We start from the raw sequence: 23,533 nt of genomic DNA, 5'->3' as shown, positions 1-23,533 counted from the left end.
CACTGAAGCCGGACCAATCGCCCGACTTGCAGTGCACTCCAGGTCATCGTGACCCGGAGTGCGCTGTTCTCACAGCACGGTTTCATGGGCTACGCCTGTTTTAAACCCTGCTAGTTACCTGGGTTGGATTGCCAGGTCACTCGACCCGGCGATCCAACCATCTCCCCTTTTACACCAGGGAGCTGTCCGGGTTAACCCTGCAATAACCTGGGCTTTAGCTCTGGTGCAAAAGGGGTATTAATTGTCCTAACCCTTTCCCTACCCCTAAGCCTCTCTCCTCACTGTCTAAACCTAACCTCTCATCCCCTCCCCCCCCCAGTGCCAAAGCATAACCCTCCCCATGACAGCATTCTGGTGCCAGAATTATAACTACATCCCATAGGCCAGGTGAACCTGTGTAGCTTTTCTGATGTTAGCATTTACCACTAAATTTAACACCATCAAACCACAACTCTACAGTATCTTACAGTTGGTGTACCTAGATCTATTTGTATACTTCATGTATATCTACCACAAATAATACTTTTTGTGAGCTGGATGTATCTTTTCTTTTTTTTTTTGCCTACATCTTTTTCTGCTTATGTTTAGAACATAAATGCATCCAATGCTAAATAGACATTTTCCACAAAGTGACTTCATATGGACATCTTTTTATAAACGTTAACATCCTCAGCTTTAATTTATTTTGAACTATTAAATCTAGGGGTCAATCCTATTAGGTGCGAATTGCGAGTAGCGAGTTTGTTTCTTGAAACTTGCACACTTTGCAGCGAAGCGCGCTCCCAAGAATTCTCCAATCCAATTAAAAATGCCTATTCGTACGACTCGCAGCGGAAGGGTGCGAATTGACTGCCAAATGAGATTTGCGAGAAATGCATGAAACTGTGGGGAGACCATCCTGGACCCCTCAAAATGGATAATTTTGTTAGCAGGACCGTATAGAAGGCTGTTTGTGGGCATTGGGAAAGTACTGTAGGTTTTTAAATGGTGCCTAATGGCTGATTTGTATTTATTTTTTTCAATGCAAGAAAATGATAAACAAACGTTTTTCGTTTAATCTCAAATGAATTACACAAAATATGGAAAAAAATAAAAGTAAGAAAAGGGTGATTTTGAGGTACTTGGAGGGCACATTAAAACCATTATAAACCATTATATTTCAAATAAAAAATTATTGTAATTAAATTTGGGGAGCCTAAACTAACGAAAAACTGATTTTGGGGTAATTTTTTTTTTTTTACCCCAACAACTTACATGTAATTATTGGACTAATTAAGCTAATAACTTCCAATTGCCTAATGAGTCATTAGGGGGGGTGTCCAAGGGGTTCAGCACAGTATCTTGACATTTTAACCTTAAAATAAATATTTTCCTTGGAAAGTTGAGAAATCAGTCTGACTGATTAAGTGCGGGTTGCTAATTGGATTGCAAAATGAATTCGCTATGCGAATTCAAAGTGAAAATAGTAACTCGCACCTCGCAGTTCTCACCTTATAGGATTGATCCCCTAGACTCTTAATACACCTAGAACAGTTACTGATTGTAGTTTAGTTGTGTTGTTGAACTTGTGCGTTTCTTTATCCACAAAGAAAATTTCATGTTACAAGGATACTTTTACATTTTGGTAGTAGACCCATGAAGGGCAGACAATTAAACGAACACTAACAACCCCTTAGTTTTCATGTCATTAAAGCATGTTTATGATTGCATACTTTGTCTACAGATAGCTAACTGAATCTTCCTGTATCTTTAGACTAGCCTCCACAAGCCCAGATTTACCTTGTTTATAAAATAAAAATATTTACTTTCATCTTTTTTTTTTTTCTTCTGTTTAACATTACATTGCAGCAAAGCTTGAAATTCCAGTCCTTTTCAACAATGATCTATCTTCATATGAAGGTTATAGCTGGAAAGATAAAACAGTGTAATCAAATGTCTTGTATTAGGAGGTACAGGATAGTTTCTGAAAAGCAACTCTTTGAAGGACTTTCTAAATATGTCCAGTGACAGTGTTCTCACATTGATAGTAATAGACCTCTATAAGGGGAACACATACTATATGAGTATAAGTGATTAGTATTTTTTGTCTTTAAAGAGGAATACAAATTAATATTTTGACATGTTGTACAGGTTTGTATGTCTATAGGGCCTACTTCAGATCCACAAGCAAATGCCATCGCAGCTGTGATTTGTTACAGAACGTAATTGCGAAAATATGCTAATGATCGACCTCTCCCTGGGGCTGCCTGTGGGTGTATGTGACTGGCAGGTAGCGCTTCCAATAGGAAGCCACTGCCAGTCACACAGTGTAGCCAGTGCAGTCACGGACTGCACTAACTACACTGAGGTGGTGGATTTGCTGGGGGGGCTGCAGCCTTGCAGACCCTAGGCAAAATCTGCCACTGTTCTCCACTAATATCAAAGGTTAAGATATGGCTCCATATCTATTGTCTATAATTATTCTATCACTGATTTGAGAAGAACTAGATCATTACGGTTATTATAAAGTGAGGAGGTTATGAAGAGCATTTTCTAGTTCTAGTTGTACGTGTGTACATTCCAGGAAAGTAACTTGGGTGATAATCATTAGGGAACCATGATGTTTGGACAGTTTTGTAATTATTGTACATTGGTATGTTCTGTTAAATGAAGGTATAATCTGTAATCAGTTTAGTTAATGACAAAACCGATAACAGATTTGCTAAATCGTAAACCTTTTTTTTTTCCTTCTATGCAGATTTACGTGATCAGTGTTCTTCTAAACCTTGTCATATAGCTCGGTCAGTACGCTGTATAGACCTGAAGGGAGATTTCCATTGTGACTGCAAGAAAGGATGGGAAGGAAAAACATGTAGCATTGGTATGTAGGTCATTATTGTGACTTTTTTATGTTGATTCTATAATATCCAGGAAGGTGATATCAGGCTGGGAAGTGCAGGGAGCTTGTTACAGTGAATCATAGTGCTATACAATGTAGTACATTTTGGCATTGTGCAATTGGCAAAGGGGGTAGGGGAGGACTGACCACAGTGACATGATGAATGCAGATTGTGTCAAGACCCTGACTTCCCACTTTGCTGGGGAAAGGGGCAGGATAAGGCTGGTAGGTCAACTCTGCTGGTGAATCTTGTTTAAGTTGAGTGCCCTGAAATGTTTAAGTCTCCTGGACATTTAGGGAGAGTAGGGAAGTATGATATAAGCTGACAGTAGTCTATGTGCAGCTAGGAAAAAATTGTGCGCCTGAAATGCAGATTAACATGATGCAAAAAAGAGCAGATACAAATATTTTTAAATATACTTTAGCTTTTTCATAGACTAGTTAAAAAAAAATAAACGTTTGCTGAAAAAGTGCAAGTCATGTTCACACAGATGTGGAGATGTTGTGTAGACAAGCCAACAATGATGGTTACATATGGAAATACTTGAGCTTACTGTACTTTAGCTGCCTCTTGACTTCACTTTAAATCGGTTCAACATGTCTCTGGCTTGTTTTAGTAAGCTCATATTTATGTGGCAAAATAAGCATTTATAGGCAAACACCAATGGTGATGGTGATTACTATTACATTGTGTGCTTGGGTTGACAACCTCCATAAATAAAAAATAAAGTCCTCCTCCCCACAGTATCAGAAAATCAACCATTAATTATCCTGTGATCCTGTATATATATATATATATATATATATATATATATATATGCACTCACCGGCCAGGAATTCATCAAAGACGGCAGAAATGTATTCCTTATAGATTCAGAACAATATCGGCGTTTTGGTCAGCAGGTGAACTTTATCAAGAAGCCCAACCTATCACCAGGGTCAGCAAGACACGAAAGGTCCACAATAGCAGCACACACTTTCCCTATATACCTGCACCAGTCTGTCAATCTTTAATACTTTTTATTTAGTAGTAATTTAATGTAAGTGTAGATTAGATTATAATGTGAAAAGTTATTGTACTTATGAACACATTTGAAGTTATTAATATTGTACTTAAATTGTCACCCAGTGCAATGAGCTTGTATCTTCTCGTCACTTTTGCAGACATTAATGAATGTGCTTATCTGAATGGAGGCTGTTCCCACATCTGTACCAACAAACCTGGGGCATATCACTGTGATTGTCAGAGCGGAAACCATCTCCTTGCAGACAGCAGAACCTGTGGGGGTGAGAAACAACAATATACTTGTTAGCATCTGATAATGCTGGACATTGTCCAAGTTGTACTGAAATAAAAGATGTACTAGCTACTTCTTACATTGCAGTAACACACCCAACACCAACTGTCCATATCTGCTTTTTTTTTTTTAAATGAGAAAATAAATAAAATGTATAAAACGCATACTGCAGTGGTACCCAAACTGTTTCGAATCAAGGCGCCCTAGAGTATCAGCATTTTTTTCACGGCGCCCCTGCACCTTAATGTTTCTTGTTGAGAAATTCAGATAAAAATTAAATGAAGTAAATTGTGCTTATTTGTCACCCTTGGGTTCAGTTATGTGGTGGGTCGACAGGGCTGTCCTTTTTGACCACATATTTTTTGATTGGCAGTCATTAGCCCTGGTTTTACCTATCACACTGACTAAAATTCAATTTTGGTTTGGTACTGGACCACCAACCCGAGGCACCCCTGCAAATGTCCTGAGGCATCCCAGGGTACCACGGCACCCAGTTTGGGAACCACTGTCATACGGTAAAGAAGTTGTACCAAGTATATAAATAAACCTTATTCTAACTAACCTAGTCAACAACTACTTATCATGTGAGTTCCATCTTGGGTCTAAGGTTCCAGATGTGAAGATGGTTTTGAGCTTTATCTATTCATCAACGGCTTTAATTCACTTGAGTTTCTAATGGATAGGCCATCCTTGTTTCTGCTTCTATGATTCTGGCTTAGGTTGTGTATGAGCCCTGTAAGACATGTTTGTCTGGAATGCTTTTGTGCCATTTTGTGGACCTTTTTTCTTGCTGAAGGTAGAGGTGTCACTGCTCTCGTTTTTTCCATAGCTGGATTGTCTCCTTGGATTTCAAATTCAGTTTGCTCATGTTCTTTATATTTGAGCTTAGGGCCTGATTCAGAGCCAGACGCTCTGACCAGAGCGCTCGCTCTGAATCAGGGCCCTCCTCCATGAAAATGGAGCGGATCCTGGCCGCTCGCATAGCTGTGGGTGACCACCCACAGCATATGCGAGCGGCCAAAAAGATCGTCGCGATGGTCTTGACCATCGCGACCATCGGACTTGTGTCAGAGACCCTGCGGTAGGGTCTCCCTGCCACAAGCCCTAGAGTGATTTTGGCTTTATCAGAGCCAAAATCACTCCCACTGACATCACTAGTGATGTCAGTGGGGCCAGCTTCAGACGGTAGGCATTCCCATGGGAAAGCCTCTGTCTGGCCGGCACGCCCACCAAAGGGGGCGTGCTGTCAATCAACATCTACAGCACGCCCCTTTTGGTGCGAGACCCGGAGCGATGGAAAGCCCGTCGCTCCCCGGGTCTCTCGCATGCGCACGACGGAGCTCCCTCCGTCGTGCGCATGTGCAGTGGGGAACACCGACCCACTTGCAGTATGCTCGCTGGTCTGAATGACCCCCTTATTTCTCTGGCTGAACTTCTTGAGACATTTTAGCAGCAGAGTCTCCAAAAACACCATGCTTCTGCTAATTTATTGTGTTGGTATCTTGCTGTTGAACTCTGTCTTTTTAGCTCTCACTGTAGCTAAGCAGAATCCATTGCTTTATGAGTTTCCCATTTGGTATGTTTTTATTTTGGAACATTTACATACATCAGGTTTCCAAATACTGAAGTATCTGTTGTAGTCTTAACCTGGGGTACACACTACACAATCCTGGATCGTGACCGGTGGAACTATATGCCGATCGGCCGTACACACTAAACTATTGTGCAACTACACGATCTATAGTTCAGTGGCCACATCTAGGAGCATGGTGTCCAAGATATCTTTCTGATCGGCCGGCACTGCGATGAACGACCCACAGGAGCTCGCAATAGTCCGTACACACTAGATGATGTGCTTAGTCCGCCATATCGGACGACCTATCGTCTAGTGTGTACCCATCTTTACAGGGTAAATGCCTTTTGGCTATAACAATCTGGCATATCTGTCTCACTCCAATATGTTATTGACATATCTACATCAAAACGCATGCATCATCTGCTTTCACAGAGGGCACAAAGGTGACTGTCCCCTCTAAATCTGGACAGTTAGGAGCTATATTTAAAAATCAATATTGTAATAATCCCATTCTAACCAATGCGGCATTGTAAGGAGAATGACAGGCTTACCGATTCATCCATTGTTTGTCTTCCCCTCCCTTTTAGAATGTAAGCTCTACTTTAGTTCATCTACTTCTTACTCACCACTAGGGCACCTAACACTTGTTTGCTTATACTCTGTTGCTTATCTGGGTGTAATGGTCGCTAATGTAGTACAGTAATATATATTATCCATGTTCTGGTTCTGTAAGTCGCTTGTCTACAACTTGTTTATGTACTTTGTACGGTGCTGCGGAACATTTGTGGCGCCATATAAATAAATGATGATGATGATCATAATAATCCATTACACAAACTGCAATTAGCGCAGATCTTAGACTGAAACTTGGCAATGTGGCATTATTGTCACACCTCATGAAGTGTTCTCAGAGGGCTTTGTTCATACAAACTGTTTTTGTGTTTCAAGGAAAATCCTCAATCCCTTCATCACTGGGAATATCCAATATAGGATGTCTACTTTCTTGTTATGGTACCTGCATTAAAAGAAAGTAAATTACTTTTTTTATGGGGTTTACATGTGCTGTGTAAGACTAGTTTGATAAAACTGAATGTACTTCTTTATATGGCTACTTCTCTCCATTGTACTCATAGTTACAAGTGTGTAACATGCTCTATGAAATGGAGTTCACACATCCAACTTGTCTATTAATGTAATATTATTTGTTACGAAATACTTGCATTACCGCAAATTTTTGTTTTAGCCAAAGTCACATATTATTGAAGAAATGAATGCCAGGAATTGTGCACTGATCATATTTCACAGTTTAACTTTTGGCCTTACTATTACATAGGCTAATACAACCAAAACCAATATTAAAATTAAAGGAGAATAATTTCTAAAACTTTCAGTTTTCCTTAAACTTTTGTTTTATTATTATGTAAAAAAAATAAGCCAGATGTGTGGATTGTTCTAACAAGATAAAATATATTTTCACTACCTGATCATTCATGTTTATCAATCGTTTCCTAGGGAAAGCAAATGAAAAATGAAACTTGGTGTTTTTGTTGTTTTTTTTATTGGCCAACACTGCTGTTTATATTCTATGTCTATGCAGCTAAAAGAATGGATTTGCTTAAAGAAAATCTTCCGGTTGCATTGTCCAGCAGAGTATTATTGTAATTGGTGGGCAGGCTTGTACATTGGGGAGAGAATTTAAGTCTACAGTGGTGTACATGGCTATGGAGATGTTGTAAGCCAGCGTCTGTGATTTCGTTATACAGCATTCCTGTACTGTGCTGCTGCAAAGAAAAACAAGACTGGACATGTATCTATTCAACTTCTCCTGCATCCACAGCCCCGGCATGATTCCCAGGAATTAGACCTTCATTTTAAAACATAGCAGCTGCCTAGCGAGAAGATTAATTACTTTTTGTTCTAGTGGTTTTCCAAAGTAATATCTTCAATCCACACATTGTTCTGGAATCCTTACCGATTACATTTTGACTTTATTTTATTTAAAAAACATAATGTAGTGTTTAGTATTTACTTTTTTTTTTTTTTTTAGAATAACTACCTAAATGTAGTTTCTGATATGCCATTGTAGAGGTGAAAACACATTTATTTCAGTACCAGAAAAGCTCATTTAGCCAGTTATTAATGTCTGATACTGTGCTTTTTCGGAACCTTGCAAAATAGTGCTTGATCCCCTCGCCCTGGAAATCTCCCTAATATGTGCCCAAAATGAGATCCTGGTGGTCAATAACACAAAGTCAGGGCTGAAACTAGGAGTTTTGTCACACAGGGCAAGGCAGTAAATTGGTGCGCCCCACCCCATTATGCCATGTCCAGTAATGCCCCTTACATAATTATGCCACACACAGTAATGCCCCTTACACCATTATGTCACACACAGTAATGCCCCTTACACCATTATGTCACACACAGTAATGCCCCTTATACATTATACCACACAGTTATGCCACACAGTTATGCCCCTCACACCATTATGGCCCCCCACCCTACAGCCTCTCACCCCAACCCCTCCTTCCTCCTTTCTGGTTGCATTTGTTTGTGTGTGGCTTCAATGCCACACCTGCTGACACCCGTAGCTCGTGACACCCTAGTCCCCCCCTCCCCCCTAGTTGCTGCCCTAACAAAGTGACAACACAATTTGCTTCATCATTCTGTGTACCAATATGGATCATTAAGTCCTGCTTGAAGCTCCCTCCACTGTGCTCCACATCTCCTGGAGGGGAATTTAAACAAGTTGTTTTCTAAACATAAAGCGTCATGTACATTCATTTTCATCAAAATTCTGCTGTGTCCTTATTTTTCTTATTTTGGAAAGCTATTTTTTTGTTCTTAGATTGCTACAATATGTTATTTATTTATTTTGCAGATATTGATGAATGCACAGAATCGCCAGACATCTGTGGAACCGCAAAATGCAAAAATATGCCTAGTACTTATACGTGTTTTTGTGAAGACGGCTTTAGATATGATGAATTAACTAAAAGTTGCCAAGGTATAAACGAGTGAAAGGGTGTGTCTATATTCAGAGAGATGATTAATAATTATATAGCGAATAAGAAAATTGGGTTGGGTATGGTATCCCGGCAGTCGGGATCCCGCCGGTCACAACACCGACAGCGGCATCCCGACAGTGACAATCCCGACTCCCTTAAGGTAAGGACCTTAAACCTAACCTCCCCCTCCCCACACCCTAAACCTAATCCTCCTACCTTAGTGCCTAACCTTAACCCTCCCCTTAGTGCCTAACCCCTAAACCTAACCCTCACCTAACCCCCGATACTTACCTTTGGGATGCTGGTGGTCGGGATTTCGGCTTTAATATTTAGAAAATCGACATCCCGCATGCTGGGATACTGACTACATCCCAGAAAATTAGCTAAGACAATATGTGAGGTTTTAAAGTAACATGCTCTCTACAGGGAGATATTGTTCCAAACCACATTAGATGAGAGAGACATGCCTTCTGGGAAATATCAAGCCCCTCTCCAATGTCCATCTTTATGTTTATAGAACATTTTCATGGTTAAACTCTCTACACTTAATAGTTTCTGTTACAACAAAATATTTACACTATAATCAGACCAAATGCTATAAGCAGGGTCAGGTTAGGACATAATCATGCCCCTTGTTGATACCATATTTGTATTATAAAAGACATTTCCTTGAATATATAATTGACTTATCAAGCTGAGAAGTCCCTGTCTAGGAATAAGGGCTTGTTTTGTTTGCCAGGAAACTTTCTAAAGCACATTAGGGACCAGTTATATATCTGCTACAGAACCATAAACAGTATATGTTAACTGCAATCCTTTGGAATAAATAGAATCAGTCAACTAATTATAACTTCCCAGGAATTTTACTGATTTGTTTGGAGGATTGTATCTGTGTGTTAATGTGTCAGACACTCTGGAACAGATGGTTGATAATAGAAACCTTCTTTCACTTTCCTGGCTAAATGTTATTTCTCACTTGTATTAGGATTGTTAAGGTGCCTATCCATTAGGCGACCTGAAAGTCTGAACGTCTAGCATTCAGATCTTCAGGTCGCCGAGGTGCGGGCACCGCACTGAACGTCTTTCAGTGAAGGAGCCCGACCTCCTATCCCTGAACATGCTGAACCTGACGAGCGTCGTCAGATTGATGGGCATGTTCAGCAGACAGTTGGGGTCAGCAAGGACAAAGCGTGCACGCGCATCGCTGGTCCTTGCCGGCTATCCATTACCCGACTTTGTGAACAATGCGACCAAAACCTCCGACAGAGGAACAGATGCTGGCAGCGGGAGCCCGACAGCGCTGGAAATCCCGATCGTCCCCAGGTAAGTACTAACTAACCTAACCTACCCCCTAACCCTCCCTTAGCGGTGCCAAACCCTAAGTGCCTAAACCTAACCCCCCCCCCTTTCCCGCTGCTTAAACCTAAGTCCCCCGGGGGGGGTGCCTAACCCTAACCTCCCCCCGGGGGTGGCTAACCCTCCCTCCCCCTAGCCTAACCTCCCGGGGGGCTGCCTAACCCTAAATCCCCCCCGGGAGCACTAAACCTAATCCCCCCCCCCCACAAACCCCTCCCCTTGCGGCTGTCCGCTCGCGGCGCCTGACATCCCTTCCACCTGCACTTCAGTTTTATGTTTTAGTGCTTAAAAGAAGGTATGTGGCTAGTCGATCAGATTTCACCACTGCACTGGAATACTTATTGGGTCTCTGCCTGGGTTGGGTGCAGGATGCCGGCAATCAGAATACCAACAGTGGCATCCCGACAGTCAGAATCCCGATGTCTGATGGTAAATGGCCTAACCCTATCCCACCTTTCCCGCAGCCTAACCCTAAAACTTCCTTCCTGAAGCCTAACCCTCCCCCAGGTACCTAACCCGAATACCGTCGGGATGCCAGCGGTCAGGGTTCTGGAGCCGGGATTCTGAGCGTTGGCATCCTGACCACCGGGATGGTGTCTACATCCCCTCCACCTGAAGTGGTCGCAGCAGCCAGGAGTGCAGGGGGTCAGACAGCAGCAGCTGAACATGCGGGAACGGCACCGGGCCTTAAACCACCGCTCTGACTGACTTCCGGCTCACTACACCAGAGTGTTGCTTGTAATCGGGTCCCGCTTCCACTCTGCTGTATGTTTGAGACAGACGCCGGGGGTGTTTGGCGTCATCCTGTCGGGTCCTGCTGCTTCCAACATTTCAGACTACAAATTTTCAGCTGTTACTGGGGGAACTGCTAGCCGGTATTTTGGCTCCATAGCCTGCAGCTTAATATGGTGGGCAGTGTGTGGTGGTCAGTCAAGAGGGAGTAGTGCTGCTGTATTGGTATTTAACCCCTTATAGCAGACTATTAAGTTATCTCTTTTAGTACACCATTCAAAGTTACTTGGTATCTGCACAATGGATTTCATAATTGATGAAGGAGTTTTGTTATGTGTTCAGAAATGCTGCATTATATGTTATTCTTTGGGCATACCATTTAAAGTTACTTTGTATTGCAATATTTAGCCTGCATTTACAGTATCGATTAAGGGCCGTATTCAATTAGTTTCGCACCAGTGATACTTATTCGCCTGCCGCACTTTTCGCCTACATCGCATGTTTTGCATGCGAAAAAGTACACGTGCGCTCCCGCTATTCCCCGTATTCAATTAGAGAGGACGTGAAAACGGCACTCGGCGAAACAAACAGGCGAAGAGTCCTGTCTTTAATGGGGAACTCTGCTTGGCACCCCCCAAAAGATGCACTAACATTGGGGATCACTATAGATGCCCCCGATTAGCCCTAATGAAGGTATTTGGGGTACTTAATGCGCTAATTGGCACAACTTAACACAAGTGGTGAAGAATAGCTTTAAGCAGTATTTTTTTGTGAAAATAAGTACTCCCAGCAAATTGGGGTACTTGAAAATGGGTGCTAGCATATTTTTAAGTTGCTAAAGTGAAGTTTTAAATCACGTAAAAAAATCCACCTTCCGCAAGCACCTTCAATCAAAAAAACACCTGCCCCATACTTGGGGACCCCCCAGAAATCGTTTTTTTTTTTTTTTTTTTATTTAAATTGACAGTATATCTTTGGGGGACTGTCCCAAGGGTGCAGGGGGGTTTCCCGAAGTTTGCACCCCAAAACCGCAATTCTGCACTTTTTTCCGCCTGCTATTCATAGGCGAAACTTTTCTGCCGATTACACTGCGTACGCAAAAAGTCTTTGGAATTGAATACAGGGATAAGTTTTCGCCTGGCGAAAACTTTTTGGTGGACAAACCAGACAGGTCGTTTTGTCCAATTCTCAATATGAAGCATCTAAATCGTTATTTGGTTTTAGCCAAGTTCAAGATGGAGTCACTTTGCGCAGTGATTGCTGCAATGGATGGGGAGGAGTATCTTGTGTCAATAGACATCAAGGAAGCGTATCTCCATGTTCCCATTTGCGAGGCTCACCATTCACTTCTCAGGTTTGCAGTAGAAAATCTGCATTTTCAATTCCAGGCCATTCCTTTCGGGTTTTTACAAAGACCATGGCACATGTGGTTGCCCTGTTGTATCTCAGGGCAACCATCATCACTTATCTGGACAATCTCCTGATCAAGGCTCCATCCAAGCATTTGCTCTACCAACATCTTCCGCTTGCAGTGGACATTTTGGAGTCTCACAGTTGGATCATAAATTATCCCAAGATCAGCCTGACTCCTTCTCAGAATATGTTATTCTTGGACTTGGTGTTGAACACTCACAAAAGGGCAGCCTTTCTTCCAGAACAAAAGATTTGGGAACTTCAGGCCTTTTGGTGAAGTCCCTTTAGCTTCCTCAAGTCTAGGTGGTAAGGTGCATGCAGCTTTGGGTAAGATGGTGGCTTCTTTCGAGGTTGTTCCTTATGCTTAGTTTCACGCTTGCCCTCAGCAATGGCAGATTGTGCCATTAGTCCAGTGCAGGGTGCGTCTCGACAGGCAAGTGTTTCGGCTGTCTTTGTTTTGGCTGTCTTTCCAGACCAGACAGTCTCTTCAGTGGTGGATTCACACTCCAAATCTGCTGAAGAGCTCCCTATTTTTGGTATGGTACTGGGTGTTGATCACCACAGATGCCAGCTTGTGAGGCTGGGGAGTGGTTCCACTATATCGTCGCCTTCAGGGTCATTGGTCAGAGGCCGAAAGTGCTCTTCCTATCAATATTCTGAAGTTGAGAGCAGTCAGGTGTTCCTTGATGCAGGCCCAAGAGGTCCTCCCAGGATTGTCCAATTCGGATACAGTCAGACAATGTGACAACGGTGGCCTACATCAACAAGCAGGGCAGGATTCGCAATATTCGGTCCCCGATGGAGGTCTCTCACGTTTTTCGGGCAGAGAGGTGGGTTCCCTTCATCTCAGCGGTTCACATTCCAGGGGTGGACAACTGGTGGACAAGTCATCACCATGCTCCACTGACTTGAAAATGCAAATATGCATGAAGCCATTTAAACCTAATAGCCTTTAGAGACTTGCTACAAATCCCAATTTTAGACTCTGCTGAATTTTATGACCCTGAGCAAATTGCATTGTGTCTGTATATCCTGCATAAAATTATACTACAAGCCTAAACAGGTGTGCAGATTGGGAAATAAGAAATCATATGTAGTTCACACTGATACAATATCGAAATAACCACATTACAATAGATTGTTTTCTGTGGGGTTTTTTAATTCACTTTAAAAACTTTGAATATGATTTACTAGTTTATTTTATTTTTGCTGTCCAATGAATTACATTGGATTTTACAATTTTAAATATATTTGAATGAACTCCTAAATATAATTTGTTGTCCCTAGTTACTCCAGCCACAGCAAAATGACAATCAAAGCTTATCCACGACATCATCTCGGCCATCACTTGTCATCTAGTGGCCAATTGGAATTCTCCTACATGACAGCTATTATGAACCACTAATCAAAATAAAACACAAAAAGAAATGGTCTTCACGTGCGCTCACACAAAAGAAACCTTAATCAAGTCTGTGGGGTATAAAACTCCATAGTGTATAGTATTTTCAGAATAGGAATATGAGTTCTCAATCCAAAGTCTCCAACGTGTTCTTTCCGTAATCAATCCTCACACGTTCTATATATAAAATAATGGGTACAAAGAAAGGCACAATGGTATAATACATTGTTTGACAATTCAACATGTATCCCTGACTATATCCATCAGCCTCAAGATATAATAAAAGGTGGCGTACCATTCTCACATCTTAGAAATGTGTATTCTGCCCATAAAGGTTTCTTTCTATGGCCCGTCATCGTTCCTCTGTCGGTTGGCTGTGGATGGTGCAATCCCACGAAAGGGATATATTCTGATCCTCAGGTGGGGCTCCAACACGTGGGGATAGAATTAAGGAAAACCAACGTGTGGTAGGTTTTTTTAAATAAATGTTGAACATCTCTAATATGTGTCACACCCTTAAATGTGGTGATTTTCCTTTCTACCCTTAGAAGATAAATTTCGGGTGGCGTACCCTACTCACATAGTAGTGGTGTTTAGTACTCCTATATGGGTTTCTTTTGTTCTGTTTTTTTCCCAACAGCTACTTGTTACAGCAATCCTTACTTCCCAAGTCTCGCACGGTGGTATGAATAGATGGGAAAATGGGTGTACCCAACTTAAAGCGTCCGGTGCAGGGTAAGTCCCTTAAAGGTTTATTTGCACTGCCTTCCTTCTGATGAGTAATCTTTCTTCTCCCCCCCCTGCAATCACCTTTTCCTTTTTAGACTTGTTTTTAGCTTTGACTAATTTAAACTTCCATTCCTCGGCTATAGATGCATCACACGTGTGCAGTCCTTGACATCAGAAAGCATTGCCTGACTGTGAAGCTTAAGGTTCTCAAACTATGGCTCCTTTAAGTTTCGAAAAGACTCATCAGAAGGAAGGCAGTGCAAAGAACCATTTCTTTGTACCCATTATTTCATATATATATCGGGAGAACGTGTGAGGATTGATTACGGAAAGAACACATTGGAGACTTTAGATTGAGAACTTCTATTCCTCTTCTGAAAAGAATATACACTATGGAGTTTTAACCCCGCCCAGCCCCAACCTCACCCCCCCACGGACTTGATTAAGGTTTCCTTTCTGTGAGCGCACGTGAAGGCTATTTGTTTTTTTTTTGTTTTTTCATTTGATTTGTATATGGTTGGTGACATACATATAACATAGCCACAATAGCAGCCCCCAGTGTGCGCATTAACATATACATTTATATTTTCACTTTTCAAATATGTTTATTAAAACCTGGGAACTTTGAAACGTACAACAAAATTCATTTTGTCCTTTTCTGCAGTTTCTATTTTGTTTTATAAATCTTAAAACTACTGCGGTTTTCACCAGTTTTTGCTGACATGTCAATGCTTAAGACCTTATTTGCCCTTGGGGAAAAAATAAAATATATATTGAAAAAAGTTTTTAAATCTCTTTGGATTAATACTTCTCTTTTCCCCATACAGATATTGATGAATGTGAAGAGAAGCGCTGTGAACAGACTTGTATTAATTCCCGTGGCAGCTATTCGTGCCACTGCGACGGACAAGGAGGGGTGAAATTATCCAGCGATATGAGCACCTGTGAGGTATAGCATACTTTAAGGATTATATATTGTCTGATTACTGAAATTGCACAGTATTCATTACTATATGGCACTGCATTAATATATGCAAAAGATCTATATATATTTATATACTTTTTTTTTGTCTGTAGGATATAATGCCATGTGTTCCTTTCGCAACAGAGAAAAGCATAGAATCTATGTACCTTGGCAGGATGTTCAGTGGTATACCTGTGCTCAAGCTACGTTATAAGAGGATGCAGCCCAGCAGGTGAGGAGGTCACAGCATTGTCACTTTGAGCTAAAACTGAATACCTCAATGATATAACCAACCTCATCTAGAGGCAGATGTACTAAGCTCTGGAAAGTGATAAACTACCAGACACTTAGCTCCTAACTGTCATTTTTCAAACATAGCCTGAAACATGACGGTTAGGAGTTGAGTGGCTGGTAGTTTATCACTTTCTAATTTATCCCTTTGCAGAGTTTAGTACATCTCCCCCTAGTGACATATACATAAGGGTCATAACCATAACTTATATAAAGTCTATACATTTTCTACAAATGGAGAGGCCAAGGTTAAGCCGCGTATCCATTAGGCGATTTTAATGAGCGATTACGACGTCGTAATCTTTCAATCACTCATTAGTCGTGCACAAATCGTGCAACACAATGTTGGAAACGACCATCGATGCACACTCCCGCTGGTCGTTTCCGACATCAATCATCGCTTGAACATGCTGGTCAGTCTGCCGATTAACGACAGATTGGCCATGTTCACGGATGAGGGAGGGTGCCTACATTGAACGACATATCCTTCAGGATGAGGAAAGACTGTACGATTACGATGTCGTAATCGTTCTGTCTTTCCATAGTCGGCAAGTGGATACGCAGCCTTAGGGAACTGTGAATTGTTTCATCCTTGAAAAACTATCCTGCTAGCTTTCTTATAGTAAACTGGTTCGACTAATTCTAACAGCGATTGAATGACCTATGGCTTATTTTCACAGAATGCAGAACATTGGTATTTAGCATCATGTTTCATCACTTCCATTGCCAATGACTCAACCTCAATGATACTGTATATAATTGAAATGTTATACCATTATAAGAGATATGAAACTGAAAATATCATAGAACAGAATAGAAAATGTATCTTCATACTACACAGGTTTTCTGGAAAAACACACCATAGTTTAGGAATCTGCATTTCTGTGTGTGAATCAAGGTATTCACATACAGTTTGAATTTGGGATATAGGATAGGAAGGAACTGAGGGCCTGATTCAGACCCGGACGCTATATGTGTTCGCTCGCTGGCTAAAAGGGGACGGCTATTTAAATCATGTGCTCGCACTGCATTGCGTAAAGCCGCCCACTAAGTAATAGCGAGCGGCCACACTATGCGCTCGCACCTGTATAAAGACGTCCCTTTGCCACTCGCAACTGACGTCAGTTGTAGGGTTAATCTGGAACATCGAGAGCCATCGGAGCTGCTCGCAGCGCTTGTGGTAGCCTTTTCCCACCACAACATTGCGAGCAGTTCTGGCTAAAATACAACCCAGTCATGTGTGTAATGACGCTACTTTGCTAATTATGCACACCCATTAAACGCCGTTCTGACGGTCGGGCACGCCTGCGTTCGCACATCCACACCCCCATTTTCAAGCACCTTCCCCTGTTACCACCCACAAACGGCACTATCTGTCACTTAAAATAGCGGCCCGACTGCATGCGCAGATTGTGAAAAATCGCTCAATACGAGCGACCGCAGCATATCGTCCGGGTCTGAGTCACGCCCTGAGTTCTTAACAAAGTGCCACCGGGAATCACCACGTTAATCTGTTGCAGTAGTTGATCTTTGCTAACATCGCAATGCTGTGGGGTGTGAGTAACAGAGAAGATACTGGTTGCCAAGTGTCTGCCCAAAGCTTCTGGTTTCACAGTACTTTGCAGCTATCGTGTAGAATAGTATTTTCCCCCATATAGTACAAATAACAGTTGCATGTTCTCTCCTTTTACATTGGATTTAAGTTACATTAATTGAGATAACAAAAATAGAAGAATATTGTGGGCAGGAGGTTTTGCCAGAGAGCTTTTGGTCTTTGTTTGCTCTATTTAAATGGTTAAATATTAATTTAGTCTAATACTACATCATGGTTAATACATGTCTCCGTCCCTTTGGCTTCTGCACACCTGGCTGCTGGCCTTGTCTGGATTTTCTTTCTGAAAACATTGCTTGACATTTTCAGCTTTCTCCATATGGGTAAGGGGAAATTTTGGCACAAATCTTTCCTGACTTAAAACTGGCTTTACATTTGGCTTTAGCATTTCTTCTTTTTGGCTGTGGCCCTGGAAACAATCCTGATGTCTTTTTGTAAAGAATTTCCTAACACAGAGTATAATGACTTTAGTGGTTTCTTTGACTTCTCCTCATTGGTGCATTGCTTGTACCTACAGTGCTCATGGGCCTCTCTTGCATTCTCTCTGACCTTTCTATAGTGCTGCCAGACCTGGTTGTATAAAATGTAGCTAATGTCATTTTGTTTATTAGACCCACAACATAGTAGTTGTTATCTAGTTGCAAAACATTTTTGTTTCATAACCCTGTGTTTTTGTAAAATTTTTTTTTTTGTTTATTTATTTTTAAGTGGCATGCCACCAGTATGTGTGTTCATGGAAATACTATAACGTATTAAAAGGGAATAGAATTTATCCCACTTGAGGGTCATTCCATGCCAAATCATCTTCCAAATCAGCTTCCAACCCCACAGTCTCAGATTTTCATGAAATTTGGTAGGATGATTGATGGCATAAAGTAACTTACATATGTAAAATTTTATCCCTCAGTGATGCACGGTGTTATTGCAGCAGGATTGCAAACATGACAACTAATTTAAAATTTATGCTTACAAGGTCAATTAAAACGAATCATAACTTTGCTTCTAATTGTGGTAGAACTTTCATGTTGGTCTTGTTTTGAAGCTAAGGGAACATAGTTTTAATAAAATATAGTTTTATATTTAAATATTGACTTTTCCATTTGAAGGTCACATGATGTAACCTTTGATCTTGAATATCTGAAAAAGTGTACATTTTTTTGTACATAAAGTATTTTATACACTTAAATACAATCTCTCTTTGGTATAAGTTTCATTTTGGGAACAGGAGTAAAAAAAATATTAAATGCGACAGTTGAACCCTTCTTGCACTAACCATCAAACTGACAAGTTTAGACTTGGGTTTCCATCGATGGTGCCATCGGTGATAAACATCTATGGTGAACCATTGATGGTTTGCACCACTCAGTATGGCTGCAGCTTCTCCATTGAGAACTAGTGATACACGACATTCTTGCCTCCGGGAGGGGGCAGCCAAGTCAGCATAATTTGGGGGCGTGGCACAGCATAGGGGGCATGGCCAGAGATATTGCCCGACATTAGAAGCGCTGCTGGAGGGCGTGACCATGCGTCATTTTAGCCCCACCACCACTACACAATGTCAAGATTACCGGCATTGTAAAGCAGGGGGTGGGGCCATCATGAGGCGATTCAGCGTGAATCGTGTCATAGGGCCACCCCGCTGTGGGGGTTTGTGTAGGAGCTGCAAGTGGGTCCGATGGTAGGAGGGTATAGACAGCCGGCCAGGAGTCTTGTCTGCTTTTCCTGGGGAGCCGGGAGCGCCACACGATTTTCGTGAGACCCCCAGCCGTTTTGGGAGAGTAGGCAAGTATGATACAAGGGACTAAGACAGTTATGTTGGGGTGCCTTGAGGACCGCGTTTGGGAACCTCTGCTTTATCTAATACAGTTTACCAGTGAATAGTGATAGTTTGATCAAGAACATGACAAATGGATAAAAAGTTATTATATTATTATTATAAATTACCTATCAAGATGAAAACAATGAAAGAAGAAAACTATTGCAAAAGAAAAGCTGTAAAAATTTGTGTTAAAAAAGGATATATTACATATTCCAGCTGAGGAATCTGTGTCTGATAATTGTTTTATACTGCTGCTGTGTCCTTTAATATCAAATGGGTTGCAGCACTGAATCTTAATGTACTTTTTATCCATTTGTCACACGCTTGTTCAAACAACCACTATTCACTGATAAACTGTATTAGGTAAACTGTCTAGTCCCTCTCAATACAGAAGCTGCAGCCAGACTGAGAAGAACATCGTAGGGATGGCCATCAATACTTTACAAACATCGATAGTTTACTGCCGATGGTTGATGGTTTTGCAATTATGGCAGAGAGCCAATTATTTTTCTGCCATTGATGGCAAAGTGGAACTCAATGTTTTTTTTGTTTTGTTTTTTTTTCTGCTTCTGACACAGAACTTAGCTCCACCCCCTGACTGTCCACTAAGCCCCAACCCCTTTTTTTTTTTTTTTTTTTTATTAGCCTGCAGCTTGCCAGACACCCAGCAGTGGTAGCCATCGAGTGGTGCAAACCAACAATGGTTCACCATAGATTGTTATTGTACTATCGATGGTTATCACCGATTGTGCCATCAATGGTGACCATTAATGGAAACCCATTGATGGCTACCTCTAGAACACAGACACACACGACAAGACAAGTCTGAACTTGCCAGTTGCATGGTTAGTGCAAGAAGGGTTCAACTACCTTTACTTAATAATTTTATTTATTCCTGTTCCCAAAGGCTTCCCAAAATGAAACTTATACCAAAGAGAGATTGTATTTAAGTGTATAACATACTTTATATACAAAAAATTAAACATACACTTTTTTAGATATTAAAGGTGAATGGTTACATAATGTGACCTTGAAATCTAAAAGTCAATATTTAAATATAAAACTATTTTTTATGAAAACTCTGGTCCCTTAGCTTCAAAACAAGACCAACATGAAAGTTCTACTAGAATTAGAAGCAAAGTTATGATTCTCCTGGGGAAGCTGGGCGTTATTTTAGCCAGCAAAACGCGTTGAGACTATCTCTGTGAACTCCACTGGATGGCTATTTGGACTTACATCTTTACACACTGGGGACTGAGTGCCTGATTCAGAGCCAGACGTTCTGACAGAGCGCTCGCTCTGAATCAGGCCCGGCCCTCTGGTTTTCCAGAACGGCCTCCTGGCCGCTCGCATAGCTGTGGGTGACCACACACAGCTATAGTGAGCAGCCATGATGATGGTCAAGACCATCGCGACCATCGGGCTTGTGATGACGGTGGGGCCGGCACCAGACTGTAGGCGTTCCCATGGGAACGCCTCCGTCTGGGCAGCCACGCCCACGGCCCGCCCACCAAAGGGGGCATGCTGTCACTCAACATCGACAGCACGCCCACTTTGGTACGAGACCCGGAGCGACTGTTTGCCCGTCGCTATCCGGGTCTCGCGTGTGCGCACGACGGAGCCAGCTCCATCGTGCGCATGCGCACTGGGCCACCATCGACCCGTTTGCGAGCGCATAGCGCTCGCGAGCGGGTCTGAATCAGGCCCAGATTGCGGTGTTTGGAAACCTTAAGTGGGATTACTGACGGCCTTCATTTATTGCTCTCTGGATGCTAAAGGACTGTGGACCTGATTCAGACCCGGTCGCAAGCTCTGAGCGCTCGCAACCGGGTTGATGATGGCCCAGAGCGCATGCGCACGACTGAGCCGGCTCCGTCGTGCGCATGCGCGAGACCCGGATTGCGACGGGCACTCCGTCGCTCCGGGTCTCGTACCAAAGGGGGCGTGCTGTCGATGTTGAGTGACAGCACGCCCCCATTGGTGGCCGGGCTAGGGGGTGGCCGTCTGGGGGCGGCCCCACTGACATCACAAGTGATGTCAGTAGGAGAGCTTTCGCTCTGTTTGAGCCGAAAGCTCTCTGGGGCTTGCGGCAACGAGACCCTACCCTACACAACCTATGTCTGGTTTGAACACACAGATACTCAGCTATTTATTTTTACTTCATTGATTTTTATCTTGACTTTTATTACATTTCTTGTCAATTTGCAGTATTTTGCACAGGATATATAATTAGAATTTAAATAAATGTATTTTTATTAATCAATTAAACCATCCATCTATTTGTTTACTTTGCAGTGCTGGTATTTCTTTTTCTATATTCTTTATTACTGTGGGGGCTGATTCCCCCCCCCCCCCCCTTTCCAGCTGCTTCGTGACAGCGCATCTCTTTCGATTTTTCATTAAATATAAAACTATTTTTTATGAAAACTCTGGTCCCTTAGCTTCAAAACAAGACCAACATGAAAGTTGAATTAGGAGCAAAGTTATGATTCGTTTTAGTTGACCTTGCAAGCATAAATTTAAAATTTTTTTTCATGTTTGCAACCCTGTAGCATGAACACAGTGTATCACTGAGGGCTAAAATTTTACATATGAGAGTTACTTTATGCCATCCTACCAAATTTCACGAAAATCTGAGATGGTCTTGTTGAAAAGTTACTTTTTGTGTGAAGATTTGGCAAGGAATGACCCTTGACTAATTTTGAAGGCAATTGTTTTTCTTAACAATTTTCTATTTTTTTATTTATTTTTTTGTGTGTAATTTTAATTGCATTTAGGAGCCAGATGCAGAATGTTCATACGTGTGTGTGTGTGTGTGTATATATATATATATATATATTTATTACACACAGGGTTGAGTCTCCCATAACCAAAATGCTTGGGATAAGGGGTATTTTGGTTATCGGAATATTCCATAGTTTAGAATATTTTCATGCTATAATGAAATATCTTGGGAATGGGACCCAAATCTAAACACACAATGCATTTATGTATTATATACACCTTATACACACAGCCTGCAGGTCATTTTATACAATGGTTAATAATTTTGTGCATCAAAAAAAGTTTCTGTACATACATAAAATTAATTTGTTTCAAATACACCTTATACACACAGGCTGAAGGTTATTTAATACTATATTTGAATAATTTTGTGCCTTAAACAAAGTTTGTGTACATTGAACCATCAGAAAGCAAAGGTTTCACTATCTCAGTCATGCTAAAAATATTCAGTATTTCGGAACATTTGGATATGGGAGATTCAACCTTAGTGGGTGTATATATGTGTGTGTATGTATATGTGTGTATGTATGTATGTATGTATATATATATATGTGTGTGTGTGTGTGTGTGTGTGTGTGTGTGTATATATATATATATATATATATGTGTGTGTGTATATATATATATGTATATATATATATATGTGTGTGTGTGTGTGTGTATATATATATATATATATATATATATATATATATATAATACATATGATGTGCACAGAAACACAAAAAAAGCCTCATACTGTAATGAGTGTAGAGATCTACAGTCTATATAGCCGCTGGCTTCATTACCTGCAAATGGCACTGCAGCACCTGCTTCTTGTTCATTCCACAGTCCCCAGCTGTATGTTGCGGTCTCGGAGGTCTGAAAACGATCGCACACTGTTCCAGAAAATTACTTTGCGGAATTTTATATGGAGGACATACCCAAATTGGGGAATCTCAACCTCTTTTGGCTTATGAAAATCAAGGAAGTTCTTGGAAAGTCTGGAGTGCTTTGTCTATGATATTTAAAGGAATAGCATTCATGATATACTGTATTATGGGACTGATTCTGAGTTGGGAGCAAAATAAAAAAACATATTTGAATGCATGGGGTGCAAATACAGTTATTGTATGTGGGGTAAATACTGGCTGCTTTTGCATGTACTGTAGCCCACACATGCTGGACAGCTTTTTTGTTACAATACAATGTATATTTGAGCTAGGACACACCCGTCCCAAACCTAAATATCTCTGCACATTATAATCTGCCCCACCTGCAGTGCAGCATGGTTTTACCAAGGGGCAAAGTTACTTGTTTTTTTGCCTTGCAACCTACTCTGAATCAGACGCTGTATCTCTATATGTTTATCCAGTAAAGTATAATTTTAACTTTGCAATTGACTTTAAAAACCCACAGTTTACTATACACTGTGATAGCACATTATCAGACTGATACAATTGCCTGTGAGTTCGGCCTGGAAAGCTTCAGAAGGATGATTTCTGCTTGCAGCATAAGGAAGAGCAGAAAGCAGCTATAGTAATGGGCTGATATTTGTGCACCTGCCGGCAGCCCCTGTATGTCTGTGATTTACAGATTAGTTCATGTTCCATGAGAATATCCCAATTCACTGGGTTTTTTTTAAATGGACTGAAGCATATCCAGGTACTAGGTGAAACATTTGATCTTGGAAAA

General features: G+C 41.3%; 1 protein-coding gene across 7 annotated transcripts in view; it reads left to right on the top strand.

The window, feature by feature from the left end:
- GAS6 (growth arrest specific 6) overlaps positions 1–23,533 on the top strand; it is a 70,581-nt gene that overhangs the window by 34,498 nt on the left and 12,550 nt on the right. For all 7 annotated transcript variants that reach the window (XM_088454140.1, XM_088454138.1, XM_088454137.1 and 4 more), the window contains exons 6-10: positions 2,738–2,860; positions 4,043–4,165; positions 8,634–8,759; positions 15,217–15,338; positions 15,467–15,585. In XM_088454140.1, the coding sequence (XP_088310266.1) occupies positions 2,738–2,860; positions 4,043–4,165; positions 8,634–8,759; positions 15,217–15,338; positions 15,467–15,585 (613 nt within the window). The remainder of the gene's footprint in view (positions 1–2,737; positions 2,861–4,042; positions 4,166–8,633; positions 8,760–15,216; positions 15,339–15,466; positions 15,586–23,533) is intronic.

Source organism: Taudactylus pleione, unplaced genomic scaffold (genome assembly GCF_031769625.1).
Source record: "Taudactylus pleione unplaced genomic scaffold, aTauple2 ptg000609l, whole genome shotgun sequence".
Lineage (NCBI taxonomy): Eukaryota > Metazoa > Chordata > Amphibia > Anura > Myobatrachidae > Taudactylus > Taudactylus pleione.
This window is presented reverse-complemented; position numbering and strand designations above follow the sequence as displayed.